Source organism: Leuciscus leuciscus (assembly GCF_965113295.1).
Source record: "Leuciscus leuciscus genome assembly, chromosome: 13".
In the NCBI taxonomy this organism is placed as follows: Eukaryota; Metazoa; Chordata; class Actinopteri; order Cypriniformes; family Leuciscidae; genus Leuciscus; species Leuciscus leuciscus.
This window is the reverse complement of record NC_138737.1, coordinates 20,360,246-20,379,199: the sequence shown is the minus strand read 5'-3', so window position 1 is coordinate 20,379,199 and position 18,954 is coordinate 20,360,246. Positions and strand designations below refer to the sequence as shown.

At 41.5% G+C, this 18,954-nt stretch overlaps 1 protein-coding gene across 1 annotated transcript; it reads right to left on the bottom strand.

Annotated features, from left to right (window-relative positions):
- Window positions 1–14,145: 14,145 nt before the first annotated feature.
- Window positions 14,146–17,327, bottom strand: LOC309512855 (serine/threonine-protein kinase pim-2-like; the record flags this gene model as incomplete). Its single annotated transcript, XM_082188577.1, has 8 exons — window positions 17,259–17,327; window positions 16,913–16,983; window positions 15,513–15,683; window positions 15,343–15,437; window positions 15,149–15,199; window positions 14,679–15,057; window positions 14,312–14,488; window positions 14,146–14,150 (listed from the first exon to the last, which is right to left on the bottom strand). The coding sequence occupies exons 4-8, from the start codon at window positions 15,412–15,414 to the stop codon at window positions 14,146–14,148; spliced, it is 684 nt and encodes a 227-aa protein (XP_082044703.1). The 5' UTR covers window positions 15,415–15,437; window positions 15,513–15,683; window positions 16,913–16,983; window positions 17,259–17,327.
- Between the last annotated feature and the right edge of the window lie 1,627 nt (window positions 17,328–18,954).

Below are 18,954 nucleotides of genomic sequence, written 5' to 3'. Positions count from 1 at the left end.
TTGTGCCATGAATGTGAACGAACTTTCCTAAAATCAGTCATAAGGACCCCGTAAAACTCAGGGAGCTGGGAGACCTGTTAAGGGAGTTAGTGTCTGCAAAATCTGAGGGTTATCTGCCAGGGCTCTCATACTTGGACATCGCCAGGGGTGTCAACCCTATCGTTGAGAAGTTACCAATTGGTCTCCAAGAGAGGTGGTTAGCTCAAGGCTCACAATACAAGGAGCAACACAACGTATGTTTTCCTCCATTTGCATACTTCACAGACTTCATATGCAGTGAAGCACGCCGAAGAAACGACCCAAGCTTCACTCTCTCAACAGCCCCTGTAACCCCAATGAATAGTTCCCACAGGTTCACTACAGGTCCAACAAAGTTTGAACGAGTGGAAAAGAGACCAGCATATGGCAAAAGCTATGTCTCTGCTCACAAGACTGGAATTGCATCGCTACAAACAGCTTCTCAGGCAGACAGTTCAAGCAGCAGGTGAGGAGAAATAGACAAACAATGCCCTATCCTAAGAAACCACATCCTCTGAAAAAGTGTAGGGGTTTTCGAAGCAAGTCACTAGAAGAGCGCAAGGCTTTTCTTAAAGAAAATGGGATCTGTTTCAGATGTTGCTCTTCTACCATTCACCTGGCAAAGAATTGTGAGGTAGCTTTGAAGTGCACAGAATGTGAGAGCGACAAGCATATTGCAGCACTGCACCCTGTACCCCCACCATGGGACAGGAGAGGTCCCTCCTCAGAGCATGGCGGGGAGGGTGAAGGAGAAACACTTCAGCTGGCAGTCACCTCTAGTTGCACAGAGGTCTGTGATGACGGTAAGGAACCTAGATCCTGTTCCAAGATTTGCCTAGTGAAAGTTTATCCTAAAGCACGCCCTGACAAAGCTGTGAAAATGTATGTCGTTCTGGATGATCAGAGCAACAGGTCCTTGGCCAGGTCTGAATTATTTGACCTCTTTCAAATTGAAGGGTCAAACTTTCCATACATTCTGCGCACGTGTTCAGGGGTCACTGAAGCATTTGGTAGAAGAGCCACAGGGTTCATGGTGGAGTCACTGGATGAAATAACAAGCGTGATGCTTCCCACACTCATTGAATGCAATCACATACCAAATGACCGCACGGAGATTCCAACTCCAGCAGCCGCACAGCACCACACACAAGTCCATAGCTCACAAGATACCACACCTAGATCTAGAGGCCCAGATACTCCTTCTTCTGGGACGCGACATCCTCCAGGTTCACAAAGTCAGAGAACAACGCAATGGGCCACCGAGAGCACCGTACGCTCAAAGATTAGACCTTGGCTGGGTTGTTATAGGTAACGTCTGCTTGGGCTCAGCCCACAAGACAGAGTCTGTGACTTCTTTTCGGACTAACGTGCTTGAAAATGGACGCCCATCTCTCCTTACTCCATGTCCCAATCATATTCAAGTCAAGGAGAGGTTTGGCAATGAAGGACTACACTGCACATCTCTTCACGGCCTTAGACACCATACCCCAGTCCTCCATGACTGCAGCCTCGGCAGCACGATCTTTGAGAGAACCAAGGATGATGACAAAGTGGGTCTCTCCATCGAAGATGAGCTTTTCCTGGAGCTTATGGACAAAGAAATGTTTATGGATGAGTCCAACAGCTGGGTGACGCCTCTTCCATTTCGATCACCACGGTGACAGCTGCCAAACAATCGAGAGCAAGCTCTTAATCGCCTCGCCTCTTTGTGCCGCACATTTGAAAGAAAGCCTGAAATGAAAACTCACTTTGTGAACTTCATGCAAAAGATCTTCGATCACGACCAGGCAGAGTTAGCTCCACCGCTGCAAGAGGGAGAGGAACGATGGTACTTACCCATCTTCGGTGTGTACCACCCTCAGAAGCCGAATCAGATTAGAGTTGTGTTTGATTCCAGTGCTCAGCATCATGGGATTTCTCTCAACGATGTGTTACTTAAAGGCCCAGATCTGAACAACAGCTTACTTGGAGTCTTACTACGCTTCTGCAGAGAGTCAGTAGCAGTGGTAGCAGACATTGAACAGATGTTTTACAGCTTTACTGTCAGAGAAGACCATCGAGACTTCCTTCGGTTCCTCTGGTTCAGGGACAACGAACCTGGCAAGGAGATTGTTGAGTACAGGATGAAAGTCCATGTGTTCGGCAACAGCCCGTCGCCAGCAGTAGCTATCTATGGTCTTCGTCGCGCGGCACAACATGGAGCAAGTGAGTATGGCTCAGAGGCCCAACACTTTGTGGAGCGCGACTTCTACGTCGACGACGGCCTCAAGTCTCTACCATCAGCTGCTGAAGCCATAGATCTGCTGAAAAAGGTGCAGGAGATGCTTGCCGGCTCAAACTTACGCCTCCACAAGATAGCGTCGAACCATTCTGACGTTTTGGATGCCTTCCCACCAGAAGACCATGCAAAGGGTTTGCAGAACCTGGACTTCAATGACAATTCAGCCCTCATTCAACGCAGCTTAGGGCTCAGCTGGGATCTTAAACATGATGTTTTCACCTTCAGAGTAGCATCTACCGAGAAGCCTTTTACCCGTAGAGGCGTTCTAGCCACCGTGAACAGTCTGTTTGACCCTCTCAGATTTGTGGCGCCAATCATTATACAAGGGAAGTTCCTGTTACGAGAGCTCACTAGCATTGAAGCCCTCGACTGGGATAAGCCTCTTCCACATGAGAAGGAAAATGAATGGAGGATGTGGAAAGACTCCTTGCAAGATCTGAGTGAGCTCAAGATTCCAAGAGCTTACACACCTACCACCCTTACCACCACTCAAAAGAAAGAGCTCCACATCTTCTCAGATGCCTCGGTGAAGGCCATTGCCGCTGTAGCTTACCTCAAGGTGATCAACGAAGATGGAGAGTGTCACGTGGGATTTGTTTTGGGAAAGGCAAAACTGGTGCCCTCATCTGCTCACACTATCCCAAGATTGGAACTGGGAGCAGCTGTATTGGCAGTAGAAATGGCAGAGTTGATAGAGAGTGAGTTGGACATCAGTGTAGACACATTGCGGTTTTACACAGACAGCAAGGTCGTCTTGGGGTACATATACAATCAGACCAGGCGGTTTTATGTGTAAGTTTCCAACAGAGTCCAGCGAATCAGGAAGTCCACCAAACCTGAGCAGTGGCACTATGTCTGCACAACACAGAATCCGGCAGATCATGCTACACGTTCTGTACCTGCGGCCGAATTAGCTAGCACAACCTGGCTCACAGGGCCTCTGTTTTTGTCCCTTCCTGAAGGAGTAGCCACTTCAGGAGAGGAGTCATATGGACTCATTGTTCCAGATGCAGATGTTGATGTGCGTTCTCATGCCACCACTCTCTCTACTCCATCATCTAGTCTGGGATCTCATCGTTTTGAACGGTTCTCGTCTTGGAAGTCTCTGGTGCGAGCTATCGCATTCCTGACACATATCGTTCAGTCTCAAAGAAGTGCAGTAAAAACCAAGGATGACATCTGTAGTGGCTGGCATCAATGCGAAAAACCTCACACGGCAGAAGAGCTGTCCAAGGCAGGAACTCTTATTGTCAAGTGTGTGCAAAGAGAAACTTACAGCAAAGAGTTCGCCTGCTTGGTTGCTGGGAAAGACATCTCAAAAGATAGTTCATTGAGAAAGCTGAACCCCTATGTGGACGAAGAGGGTCTTCTGAGAATAGGAGGCAGGCTCAACCATGCGGTACTCGACACTAATGAAAAGTTTCCTCTCATCATTCCAGGTCGCAGCCACGTTGCAACATTGCTCGTGCGTCATTACCATGACAAGGTTAAGCACCAAGGTCGTGTTTTCACAGAGGGCTCTGTCCGCACAGCTGGATTCTGGATCATTGGAGCTAAGAAATGAATCAGCAGTATCCTTCACAAATGTGTTACATGTAACAAGCTTCGTGGGAAAAGCGCTGAACAGAAGATGGCAGATCTACCCTCAGATCGTCTGAGTACAGAGCCACCCTTCACCAACGTGGGACTTGACGTTTTCGGCCCATGGGCTGTCACCACAAGACGAACCCGCGGTGGACAGGCTAACAGCAAAAGGTGGGCTGTACTTTTCACCTGCATGAGCACACGGGCCGTGCACATAGAGCTGATAGAGGCGATGGACACGTCAAGCTTCATCAATGCGTTGCGCCGATTCTTTGCTCTGCGGGGACCTGCTAAGCAAATCCGTTCAGACTGTGGAACCAACTTTACAGGTGCCTGTAAGGAGCTGCACATACTCCTTACTGATCCCAAAGAGCCCAATGTAAGGAGGTACTTGGGTGAAGAGGGTTGCTCTTGGGTGTTTTACTCTTCGCATTCCTCCCACATGGGAGGATCTTGGGAGCGAATGATTCGTTTCGCCAGACGGATACTCAACTCCATCCTTATGCAAACCAACCCTTCATGCCTCACTCATGAGGTGTTGTCTACTTTAATGGCAGAGATCACGGCAATTATTAATGCTAGGCCACTCGCACCTATTTCTTGAGACCCGGAGTCACCCTTTCTCCTTACCCCTGCTACACTTCTGACTCAGAAGATGTCTACTTACCCTCCTCCTCCGGGAACTTTTGACAGTACAGACCTTCACCGCCAGCAGATGGAGACGTGAGTACCTTCCTACACTGCAAAGCCGAAGCAAGTGGCAGGACGTACGACCTAACATTGAGAAAGGTGACCTGGTTCTGCTTAAGGTTAACCAGGCGGAGCGGAATGAATGGCCCATAGCTCTGGTTACGAATACATTCCCTGATGAAGATGGGAAGGTCAGGAAGATCGAACTCAAGGTCACAAAATCTGGATCAGCGAGGACCTTCTTGAGACCTGTTTCTGAGACGATCCTTCTCAAGAGTGCTGAGGAATTAAACTGATTTAGTTCCCCCTTTTTTATTCAGACACAATAAGATTATTCAGATAGTGGTATTTAATCAATACCAAGCGGGGAGTGTCATGTTCTGTAAGAATACTTTGCATTTAGTTTGTTACTTTCTCCCCCTAGTGGTCATCTAGGAGTAATTCATTGTGTTCATATATAATTCTTACATTGCTTTCATTGGTTGATTTTATCACATGATACAGTCTGATCAGGAAACACATTAGGAGTTATATTCCATGCGGTCAGCTTGCAGCTCTAGTCACCTTATCCTGTCTCCATTTCTGTTTGTGCCTTGGGAAAGCATCGCTTTTTTACAAAGATTCCTTCTTGAGAATTACGACAACAGTAAAGAGCCTTGAACTTTACTCCAGCCTCTGACTTTCTCTTGAAGCTTGTTAGCTATCTGTCGATTTGTGTACAGTCACACACACTGAGGACAGAATAAATTTAGTTCACCATTATTGTTGGTCACATGCGCCTGTGTGTGAGAGAAAACAATTAAAGCAGCACTCAGTAGCTTCGGGATTTCTTCGCTGTATTCTCGCTTTTTGCTCGCAGGTTTCTCTCTAGAGCTCCCCCCACAGCTTCGGAATAGATATTTGACAACACTGTTGTAAAAACTCGTTGGTGATTCTCAGACACCAGAGGCTATAGATCAACGACATCAAAGCAGATGGGACATTCTTTAAAACGTCTTCTTCATTCGGGTTCGGACAGCGTGAGGGAGCGCAATAGTGACAGCATTTTAGCAGATTTCTTTTGGCCGTAAAGCAATTGTTTACATCGCGAGACCTGATATCACGCAAGACTTCCTGACGCAGGCGGCCCGCCGGCTCAAAGTTGCAAGTGCGTATTTTCCGCTCATGGGCACCAGGGGGGTGCGAAACGACCACCATTCAACCCGAAATAAGTAATATAACCATTCCAATGACTCCGAAGCTGTTCAGTTAAGGTAAAAAAAGTTACTTAGTTCACCTTTAAGTTCCCTTTCAGGATTGACTTGACAAATACGAGGACTGAGAAGAAACTGATCAGTACTTTGCAGAACATTGAACTCTTGATGGTGTATGGTTACTCAGAGCCAAATTTGATTGATATTGAGGTCCTTATTCATTTTAACAGCTGTGATATTTTTAGAGAAAAGACACTTCGTTTATTTATTTATTTTTGTTTTTTATTTCATTTCATTTTGACATTGAAATGACCGGTCTGTGTATTTTTTGGGGGTGAGAGAAGAGTGCACTCGAGGAAAAATGTTCATGGTTGATCATTATTGTGTATTGTTTAAATTATATTGTAATTCACTTTCTTTTATTTTGTTTAATATTTTCACTTTATATCACATTACATTCCAGTTCAAATCTAACTCTTGTCTGTCTGTTGTTTCTCAACACAACCCGCTACTTCCTTTACGAACTTTAAATCTTCTGCTAAATCTATTTGTACCAACAGCAATTCATTTAATAATTATGACCGCCGCTAGCGTAGCTAGCGAAAGCGGTCATTTAGGGATTGTCAAAGTTTTTTTTTTTTTTAATGAAAATTTTTTACGAAATTTTTATGGTATGTTGGTCTACTAGACTTTTACGGAAAAATTTCGTTTGGTCCCCGGGGGCCACTTCCCCCCCCCGCGCTGGGGCCCCCTTAAATTTTTCGTCAACGATACCAGGGACACCGAAACACCGGGGAACATGAAATTTGGTGGGCATGTAGCCCCACTAGACTTCTAAGGAAAAATTTCGTTTGGTCCCCGGGGGCCACTCCCCCCCCGCGCTGGGCCCCCCCAAACCCCCAAAAATGCAGTTTTTCCTAAATAACTACCTGAACCGTGGCACCGAGGATGAAGAAATTTTTATGGTATGTTGGTCTACTAGACTTTTACGGAAAAATTTCGTTTGGTCCGCGGGGGCCACTTCCCCCCCCGCGCTGGGGCCCCCTTAAATTTTTCGTCAACGATACCAGGGACACCGAAACACCGGGGAACATGAAATTTGGTGAGCATGTAGCGCCACTAGACTTCTAAGGATAAATTTCGTTTGGTCCCCGGGGGCCACTCCCCCCCCGCGCTGGGCCCCCCCCAAACCCCAAAAAATGCAGTTTTTCCTAAATAACTACCTGAACCGTGGCACCGAGGATGAAGAAATTTTTATGGTATGTTGGTCTACTAGACTTTTACGGAAAAATTTCGTTTGGTCCGCGGGGGCCACTTCCCCCCCCGCGCTGGGGCCCCCGTAAATTTTTCGTCAACGATACCAGGGACACCGAAACACCGGGGAACATGAAATTTGGTGGGCATGTAGCCCCACTAGACTTCTACGGAAAAATTTCGTTTGGTCCCCGGGGGCCACTCCCCCCCCGCGCTAGGCCCCCCCAAAACCAAAAAAATGCAGTTTTTCCTAAATAACTACCTGAACCGTGGCACCGAGGATGAAGAAATTTTTATGGTATGTTGGTCTACTAGACTTTTACGGAAAAATTTCGTTTGGTCCCCGGGGGCCACTTCCCCCCCCCGCGCTGGGGCCCCCGTAAATTTTTCGTCAACGATACCAGGGACACCGAAGCACCGGGGAACATGAAATTTGGTGGGCATGTAGCCCCACTACACTTCTACGGAAAAATTTCGTTTGGTCCCCGGGGGCCACTCCCCCCCCGCGCTGGGCCCCCCCAAACCCAAAAAAATTCAGTTTTTCCTAAATAACTACCTGAACCGTGGCACCGAGGATGAAGAAATTTTTATGGTATGTTGGTCTACTAGACTTTTACGGAAAAATTTCGTTTGGTCCCCGGGGGCCACTTTCCCCCCCTGCGCTGGGGCCCCCGTAAATTTTTCGTCAACGATACCAGGGACACCGAAACACCGGGGAACATGAAATTTGGTGGGCATGTAGCCCCACTAGACTTCTACGGAAAAATTTCGTTTGGTCCCCGGGGGCCACTCCCCCCCCCCGCGCTGGGCCCCCCCAAACCCAAAAAAATTCAGTTTTTCCTAAATAACTACCTGAACCGTGGCACCGAGGATGAAGAAATTTTTATGGCACATCAACCTAGCCCATAATCACTCATTTGTGATTTGCGCCCCTCCCATAAAAAATGAAAATGCAATATTATTCTGCTTTAATCGCCCCTATCTTCAGTGGAGATGTTCAGAACTGCACCATTTTTCATGTGTATGATTAACTTGACAACCTCTGGGGGTATCCTCTGCTAAGTTTTGTAGAATTTCATCCATGGGGGGGTATAAAATAAATTCATTTATGTGCACATTTAGTGACTGTACACTCTTCGGCCTGTAGATGGTGCTGTTGAGCGAAGGGTTGCTGGTTTAGGATGATACTGTCACACACACACATGCAGGAATACAAACAAACGCAAGCATGCACACACACTGACATCCACACGCACAGACACACACCCATACACACACATACAAATCCACATGCACAGACACACACACACAAACACACACGCGCACACATGTACGCACACATACATACACGCACAGACACACACACACACACACACACACACACAGACACACACATACACAAACACACACACACACACACACACACACACACACACACACACAGACAGACAGACATGCACATACTATTACTTTTTTTAGGTATATACATAAACACGCAATACAGCCAAATTACTCCACGTCATTTATTTTTGTGGAAAGCCAGTGCAGGCCTGAGCGGCGGTCATATTTTGTACCGCGATGCGGTACATCTAGTTAATTACCAAATTCTGTAGACACCTATTACATAGCTCTAATATTTGCTAAAAGACTAAAATCGGCAATGAGATCTGTAATAGATGAGACACAATCTGGTTTTATGAGTGAAAGACAAATTGTTAATAATATAAGATTGGTTCTTGATTTATTATATTATTCAGAATTGATACAGGAGTACAGCTTCATTCTTTTTTTAGATTTCTATAAGCCGTTTGATTCTTTAGAGCACAATTTATTATGAAGTCATTACATAGATTTGGTTTTGGAGATATGTTTTGCAAAGTAGTTAAAACCCTTTACAATAATAGAAGCTGTTGGATTAAATTAAAGAATGACACTTCCCCAAGGTTTAGTTTATCTAGAGGAGTCAGACAAAGGGTGTCCCATTTTCACTTATTTAATTTAAACATAAATAAATGTGACTTAATGTCTATTAAAGATTGCACTGCACCCTCTTTCTATAATATTCCAGTTAGATCTAAAGTTACATATTTAGGCATCGTGATCACAAAAAATCAAGATAGTAGATAATAGTACCTTGAACTTTGACCCTGTTATAATAAAAGCCCAAAGAAGATGTAATGCATGGTTGCATTTGGCAAAACAAAATACATTATGTTAAGAAGTACATCAAATCTATTTTCTTGATTTCTCATCTCTGAACAACACTTTCAAAATGAATTGGATTAGACCGTTTTTGTGTAATCCAAATTCAATTTAGGATTTTATCCCTAATTACTTATTTTCCAAATTAGGTGGTCTCCCTTTCCTATTGATCTGTAATTATAATATTGCTAGAATCCCTTACAACTTATCTAAGTTCCATAAGCAAGCATTACTTGCGTGGTCTTTCATTTTTAAGCATAACTTTTCCCCTCACCGGTACTTTATTTGGAACAACTGGGAAATTGTATATAAGAATGTCTTTGTTTTTTTAGTAATTGGTTTGAGAAACAAATTTTGACTCTTTCTCAGTTATTAAATTCAGAAGGTGTTACTTTAAATTATAAAGAATTTTTACGTAAATTCAATTTCCCAGTAACTCCCAAGGAATTTCCCATTGTAATGGACGCTGTTCCTAAAGGAGTTGTTGCTTCTAAGAGAGTCCGTTAGATCATCTAACACTTTACCTATTTCTTTAGACCCATTTGAATTCCCAGTAGGAAAACTGTGCTTTTTGTCACATCCTTCATCACGTATTATTATAGAATTAGATCTCTCTTTCAAAAGGAGCTTGTAACAATTCCATATATGTCGTCATATTGGATGAATTTGGTTGACCATATTGATTGGGAAAAAAGTATGGACTCTGCCTTTGAAATACATAATAACTAACAAGGTTAGAGAAATTTCATTCAGATTATTACACAAATCTTACCCTTTTTTGAAAAGGTTTAAGTCAGATATAGACACAAGTTGTTCTTTCTGTGGCGCCCGTGATGAAACTGCTCCTCATATCTTCTGGGATTGTCCTCTCAAACAACTATTTTGGGACGAATTTTCTCATTTTATCAACTGCAATGTGCTTCTGGATTTCTCTTTTGTTTTTTAAGGATGTAATGTTTTGCTTCTTTAATATACAAAAAGCTAAAATTAAGGAATATTTTATTATTAATCTATTATTGCTCCTTACTAAATTTCACATTCACCGCTGTAAATTCTCTCTTCAAAATCCTTTACTCATTGTTTTTAGAAGAGAGGTCCAACAGTACATCCAAAATATTTCATCATCCAAGAATCTTAAAGCTCTTAAGACAATAACCTTGTTTCAACTTTTTTATTTATTTCATTAAAGTTTTCTGTTCAGTTCTTCTATATAATAGATCCATGTATAAATGATGGATTTTAGTATCATTTAATGTAACTTCTACATTTTTGCTATGTAGGCTACTTGTATTTTTGATTCCTTGGCATTAAATAGAAATAAAAATAAGGTGGATAGAGGACCTGCCCCTCCTGAAGAATACAGAATTTTTAACATATAAAGATAAGAGTGTTTGGAAAATGCTGAGGTGCAATAGGTGATTATCTACAAACATTTTTTTTTTATTATGCTGGTTGAAAGTCTCCTCATATCCTGATAGCAATCACAATGTTAAGCGGTCTAACACACATACCATTTCTCAAAATCAGGTACGCCAATATGGTTTATATAAAATATTAATTATTGAACAATAATAGTTAATTATACAAGAATACAAAGTTTGTAGATGAGCAAGGCAAGGCAAGTTTATTTACATGGCACATTTCATACACTATGGCAATTCAAAGTGCTTTAGAGAGGAATAAAAATAATCAAAAAATAAAAGTAAGGAACATTCAAACAGTTATTCAAAAGCTTTACATAGAAAGGAATTAATCACACTATAGCAATTCATAGCGCTTTGCATAGAAAATAGACACAAAATAAAAGCAGGGGAAACAGTTATAAAAGGAATTAAAAGAGATGAGTGATACCGTTATAAAATGAATTAAGAGTAAAATGAATTAAAATAGTAAATAAACTTCTCATCTGGCAAAACACCGGTGTATCTTATTTTGACTCTGAGATTTCCCCATGACGGTCAGTGTTCTTCTGTGGATTTTCATATACCGTGGATTATCTGAGCCCACCAGATTAGTAATCTGTACCAACCATCAGATATGCTTGGTGTTAAAGATATAGCCTTCATAAATAGTACACTAGTGTTCTCATTTAAGCATCCTTCAATGGCAGGAGAGATCAATATATCAAATGAAATACAGAAATGATCAGACAGTGCTACATCCTTAATAACAATCGATGAAATGTTTAGACCCTTACTGATAAGTAAATCTAGAGTGTCTCCACGATTGTGTGTGGGTCCATGTACATGCTGAGTCAGATCAAAAGTTTTTAAAACAGTTTTGATTTCTTTTGCCATATTGTTTTCTGCATTATCTATGTGGATGTTAAAATCTCCAGCAATAGCAAAACAGTCAAACTCTGAGGTAATTGTTGATAACAGTTCAGTAAAGTCCTCAGCGAAGGCTGGAGAGTATTTTGGAGGCCTGTAAATAATAATAATAATAATAATAAGTAAAATGCGTGGAGCACCTTTTAACACTAAATACACAGATATTTGAAAGATGGGTAATTCCCAAATGATATTTGCTTACATTGATAGATATCTTTAAAAAGAGCAGCTTACAAATCCAGGTTGTTTGTGGTTAAGTCGTTGACTAGAAGTGATTTATTATTAAGTGAGCGGATGTTTAAAAGTGCTAATTTAACAGTCTTACTTTTTGTCCTCCTCACAGCAATCTTGGTTTAATAATAATAATAATACATTTATTTTTATAGCGCTTTTCTATACACTCAAAGACGCTTTACAGTTAATTGGCTTACATAAAAAATAAAATAAAATAAATAAATAAAATAAAAACAAGGTATATAGACAGGGTTACATAGATAGCCCAAAAAATGAAAACACATAGGTACAAGGACAAGCAGAGGCAAAGTGTGGGCGTGAGTGTGGCGGGTTAGTAGGACGGAGAGGTATGGAGGGGCAAGGTTGTTAAGTGCTTTGTATGTTTGGAGAAGTATTTTGAAGTTGATCCTGTGTTTGACTGGGAGCCAGTGGAGGTTGTAGAGGACAGGGGTGATATGATTACGGCGGCGGGTGGAGGTGAGAAGGCGGCCAGCTGAGTTCTGTACATATTGAAGTTTATCGATGATTTTGTTTGGTAGTCCGTAAAGAATGCTGTTGCAATAGTCCAATCTGGAGGTGATAAGGGCATGGATGAGTGTTTTAGCCGCAATGGTAGACAGAGAGGGACGGAGCCGTGCAATGTTACGAAGGTGAAAAGAAGGCAATTTTGGTGACTTCACACTTAGAGGTGGTGAAGGAGTTGGAGATTGTGTCCATGGGTTTCAGAAGTTTGTTGATTGTGAAGAAGAGTGTCTTGGGACTGTTGGAGCCGGATTGGATGACAGAGGAGTAGTGGGAGGACCGGGCAGAGTTGAGGGCGTCTTTGTATTGTTGTCTGTGAAGTTTGTAGGCTTCCAGGTGGACAGTAAGACCGGTTTTATTGGTGAGTCGTTCCAGTTGTCGGCATTTGGCTTTGAGGAGGTGGACTTGGTGGTTAGTGTACCAAGTGGCGGAGTGTGTGAAGGAGACAGATTTGGTTATAAGGGGGGCGATGGTATTGAGACAGGATGAGAGTACATAATTGTAGGCGTTGACGAGGACAATTGGGGACGTGTTTAGGGGGTCAATGGATTTTGCAATGGTGGTTGTCAATATGGAGGAGAAAGATGTGGTGTCGATGGATTTGAGGTTCCTGAATGCTATTGTGCGTTTTTGCTTGGTGGGTGGAGATGGGATGTCGATGTCAATGGTAATAGCCAGGTGGTCGGAAATGGTGAGGTCAGTTTGGGTTATATTGTTGATGGTGGTTCCAGATGAACAAACCAGGTCAAGTGTGTGTCCTTTTTTGTGGATGGGGAAATCAATATGTTGGCTGATATTGAAAAAGTGTAGGATGTCCAGGAAATCTGTGGTTGTTTTGGAGTCTGTGGAGTCAATGTGGATGTTGAAGTCACCTAACAAAAGAATGGATGGTGATATGGCACAGAGTTGAGATAGAAATTCGGATAGATCAGAGAGGAATGCAGGGTTTGTTTTGGGGGGGGGGGGGGGGGGGGGGGGGGGGGGGGGGTAGATAGTTGCAATGACCAGGGGTTTGATGTGTAATAGGCACCAGATTAGTTGGGTTTGCTGTACGGATATTGAAGGCCGACACATATCACTGAGAGTTGGTATCAGTTGCTTTTGGTTCACCTCGAGCAGATGGGGGAGTGTGTGGGCCCTGGCGTTGTGGCAGAGGCCGAATAGCTCTCACAGGAGGAGGGCGAGGGCGAGGGCGAGCTGGGGCCGCAGGGTTTGGTGTTTGCGAGGCCTGATGTTTTTTGGTTGATATCTGAGGGCTCGCAGCAAAAGAGTGGGATAGTTTGGTTCCAGCATACACCAGTTCTTCCATTTTCTCTGAGAAGCACAGAAGTGGAGATGCTGGAGAGAGGGATAATGTGTCTGTTGTTATCGGAGGCTGTGATATGTTGTCCTGGTTTTTCCTGGCTGTTTTCCAGGAGATCGTCCTTGGGTGCTGAATAGCAAACAGACAAGCCAACAATTCTTTCAAAGGAACTTCTGGGAGGAATTCTGACATGACATGCAGCTCTGACATTCCTCTTTATGTCTTATTCTGTGACCTGAAACAAACAAACAAAAAAGGTTACAGTCATAGATTACAATTAGAAGAAAACATTTTTTAAATCTTTCAAATGAAAAGTGAATATAATCTTCAAAATCATTTGTAGCTGATCTTAGGCTCATTACCTTAAACCATTCATGTTCAAGGATTTTCCTCAAATAAATCCTTTGTCTTGGGCTTTCCTTCAGGAGGGATCGAATCAGGAGGCAGCATTCTGTGCAGAACCAAAGAAGTGAGTCAGATTATTACCTTAAACTTTACAAACATACTGTCTTTGTATTAAGCTGTAAGGTTCGACTATCCTATAAAGTACGGTCAGAAGAAAAAAAAAGCTTGTATTATCCAATACAGTATCTATCTTTTATACAGGCACTTGGCTCAGGTGTTACTTTTTCGTAATTTCTTTGTTTTGTATGATTTAAATTACAGTTGGTCTTCTTTGTTGTGATGAATGCCATCTTACCATTTGACAAGCCAGGATCAGACCAGGCGTCTTCATCAATCATTTGCCTGTCTCTTGGTTCTGGAAAGCGTCCACACACCAACAGGAACAAGAGCACTCCCAGAGACCACACAGTAGCTGGTTTCCCGTGGTACTTGTCCTCTGTGTAGTACTCAGGTGGGCAGTAGAGTCGAGTGCCTGCAGAAAAAAGGTTTGTCTGACGGGTAAGTACCATAGCATGAAATACCATAACATGTGGTCAAAACACCTGGTGTTTTTAATTAAAAAAAATGCTGCCTCAAATGTGAGATATGGTTTAATATTATACCAATTGAACTAGTCACTAGAACCTAAGTCCCAAACTACAGGTTTGATTCATAATTCATACCAAAGAATCTTTCATAGCCAGAGTCCTGCAGGAGATCCCCGCACCCGAAGTCAATCAGTTTGACCTCAAGGGTTTCTGTGTTGATCAGCAGGTTCTCCAGCTTAACATCACGGTGAAACACTCCACGGCGACAGGACATATGAGCAGCCATCGTTGCCTGCGCCATGATAAACCGCGCTGTGTCCTCATCTAGGATGCCTTTGTGACGTTTCCAAAAATGCCGCAGATCTTCACAGGGTGAGGGACGCTCCAAGACCATGATATATTGGTAAGGCTGGTCCTGCCAGTCCAGCAGCTCAATGATCTCTGAAACTTTGGGGCCCCTATTAGCAAGGATTAATAGGCCGACCTCTAATGGCAATTGTCCGGGATGACCAGGCTGGAAGAAAGATCATTGTTATATGAAGGGGTTGTCATTATGTTTTTCATATTTTAATTTGAAAACAACATAGTGAGTGTAGCCTACTTACAATGTAGATGTACTTCATGTTCTGCGGCTTTCTGGCAATTTTCACTGCCACCTGATAAACCAAAAAAAAAAGGTGTTACATTTCTAACATGTCAAATGCAGTAAGTAGTGGAAAAATACACACAAAAAGACTTGAAATGGATATAGTGAGACAACATAATTTGCTGTCTAAATATTGTAAGAAAATGACGATACCTCAAGGCCATCCTCCAAGCGTTTCCCTTCATAAACAGAGCCGAATGATCCCTTACCGAGCATTCTTCCCATTTCATACCGGCTCAAAATGTTGTCTGCAAAAAGATGATTCATTTTAGTTGCATGGAAAGCAGTGAGTTTAATGCTTGAGGTCATGGCCGTAAACTCACCCTCAGTTGTCTCGTCCACTCTGTTGTTGTGACCTGGTGCTGGACTGACTGGACTGTGATGGACTGGAGCTGGAGGGGTTTGAACCTGCTGATCTTCAAGACCACCGGATAGAGCTTCCTGAAGACCATGATCCTCTGCAGCACGGGCACTGGACTGTAGACAATTTTGATCTAAAAGCAAGGAATATCAAACAAAATCATGTTTAAAAGCAATCAAAAAATAATTAGTCAAGTCAAGTCACCTTCTTTTATATAGTGCTTTTAACAATGTAGATTGTTTCAAAGCAGCTTTACAGTGATAATAGGAAATTAAAGTAGCAGAGATTGTTTTGGCTTCATAGCAGCTCTAGAATAAAGTTATTGTCCAGGTAAAGTTAGTTTTGATTGATTCACTTTCGTCGCAACAATCATTAGTTATTAACTTAGGGGCCGCTAACACGACACCGTTTTAACAGAAAACTCTTAAGTTCTCTCTGCGCAAACTTTAAAAGCGCGAACCTGTGAGAACGCTGACGGTGTGCACATGCGTATTACGAGTTTAGTCTATAGGTATGCGCGTTTGAATATATATGTGCGCAGGCGTATAGTCCTGCTTTACAAACCAAACTCTCAACAAACTACTTGTCTGGCCTTAAAATGTATGATACAAAATAAATTAATAAAGTTAATCAATTAAATAAATAAATAATTTAATTAATTAATTAATTAATTAATTATTAATTACATTAAATGGTATTAAATGAAGTAATCAATTAAACACTGCATAGTCATATTATGGTGATTCTTCAGATACTACATGAATTCTTAAAAAAATAAAGTTCTGTTTAAATATTCAAGACATGTCCTGGAAAAAAAATCATAACTTTGATCAAACTTTTGGATTTTGATATAGGTGTGAATTTGTAACATATGGTAATTAATGGCACTTCATCCAAGGGAACAGAAAAAATCCCTTAATTAATTAAGTTCCCATGATTGACACGTTTCCATTAATGGATACTCATATCTAGCTGAAAATGATGTAGACTTAATGATGTACAGAGCATTAATAAACAGAGCATTTACACATTGTCAACTGGTCATTGGATTTACCCTCAGCGTGTCTCTCACTAATGGCTGCAGTGGTCTGATCCTCCACTTTCTGACCCTGACCTGAGCCACTCCAGTGAAGAGAGATATGCTCTCCACAACTCCAGTGAAGAGAGAGCAGATCTAGAGAACTATCACTTTCCTCACTAACAGGCTGATGATACACATAGAGCACATAGAAGAGATTTGACCTGGATTTCTTCCCATATCACAATAAACAAAGAACATTTAATACGAATGCACAAAAAGGTGTCAAAATCTATCAAGTATTAATATATTCAAATTCATTTGTAGCTTATTAGGGCCAATACCTCAAACCAATTCCGGAAAAGTGCAGGACTGTGGTGGACTGGAGATGGAGGGGTTTGAAGACAGTCTTGATCTAAAGCAGAGAATATCAAACAAAAGCATGTTTCAAACAAATAATTATAATTATTAAACATTGGATACTCATATTATGGCTATTCTTCTGTTAAAATGCTTTATTTTATCAACAATCCTTGTTTAAATATTCATGACATGTCTTGGAATAAAAAAACAAAAAAATCTGATTATTGGCTTGATCAAACTTCAGTTGTGTTTTGATATAATATGGTGTGGTCATATCTGGTCATTAATGACACTCCAGTGATATTCTCCAATGGTCATTTGACTTACCCTCAGCTCTTCTCTCATCTATCGGTGCAGTAACGTTATTCTGGTCTGAGATGATGCCGCTCCAACGAAGCTTCAAAGAACTATCCATCCTCCTCCTCTTTCTCATCGGCATCTCAATTTCGGTGCTGAATAATCTGGACACAGAAACAAACTCACAAAACAGAGGTGTTAAATGTCCAGGAATAATCTCGGTGTGTGTCCGGGTCGGGCCTTGCATCCTCCTTCAAACTGCAATCAAAACAATACAAAAACAATACAAAATGCAATACAATACAATAAAATACTATGCTCCTCAGAAATACCCCTCCCCGCAACAAAAAAAATAAAATAAAACTCCAAACTCCCTCTAAAATAAGAAAAGAACAATACAATTAAAGAGTCCTCGGAAAGAATATGAACTTTAAAAAACGTATAAAACGATGTAACGTTAGATGATATATAATCCAATCTCCTTCAAGAATACAAGTCTCCTCTCTGAAATCCTCCAAACAGCTTCAAAATCGCAAGATCAGCACAGAAAGATTCAGCAAAAGTCTCTGAATTCGCTTCTCAACCAGCAGACAGCGAACAAAGTATTTGCGAGTCAGAAAGAATTCATAGGACGCGTCACCATAGCAACTAAAATTCGAATCCGTCATATGCAGGCACGCGCACCCGAAGTCGCCCGCGTGAGCAGAGCGCGTGAGCGCACATCGAATCTGCAAGCAAACCGAATCTGTTCATGCAGGACTGAATGTAATTATTAAATATAAATAACCATTAACAAGTGATATAATAATGTATCATTACTGTTTAGCTACAAAATGGAAGTTTAAAATTCAACTGTTAAAGCATGAAATAAGGTACCATGAAATGAATCAGTCAATTTGACTTTGATGAGGCTATATTATCAGTAGCCTAATAAAATAATCATTAAAAAAAATGTAATCGTTAAAAAAAAAGTATCAGACATTTATGTCAATTCGATTCAGCGATGAATACTAATGTTGTCCACCAGAGGGAGCCACAGGGATAACAAACCTACTTTAAGATCACGTTAGTATTAATTAAGTTATAATACTAACTTTGTTTTAAATGGTTGATATAAAAACTTTTAGATTTTTCGATTTATTCAGATATACAGAAAAAGAAATGTACATATAATGAACGTAATATAGTGCAAAAAGTTATTTTCTAGAGTTATTTTTTCTAATTGTCTAATGAGTTAATTATTATTATTTACAATTATCAGAGAGGGGCACAATACATTTTGAGACAAAAGAGGGCAGGGGCTTGCATTCTATGCATTATGCATTCTAATTGTATCAACGTCTTTAGAATGGCAAAAAACAAAACAAAAAAAAAACAAGGAACTCTTTTCTTTTCTTTTTTTTTCTTTTTTTTTTGCCCTTTTTGGTCCTTCGGACCCCTGAGGAGGTCTGTGCACACCACTGTTGTTCATAATTGTTCTCTGTTGTTCATTTATTAATGTCGATATCGTTCATTTCACTTAATACCAGGGGCGTAAGAAACAATGTGAAACGCAAAGACCTTTTTTTGTTTGTTAAAAAACATGGATTTGATTTTTGTGTTTTTCAAGAAACCCATTCCACGCAGGATGACGCAAAATTGTGTGGAGGTCCCAGTGGGGCAATGATATCTGGATGTCTCACGGTACACAGCGATCGGTGTCGCCATTTTGAAAAATAAGTTTGCT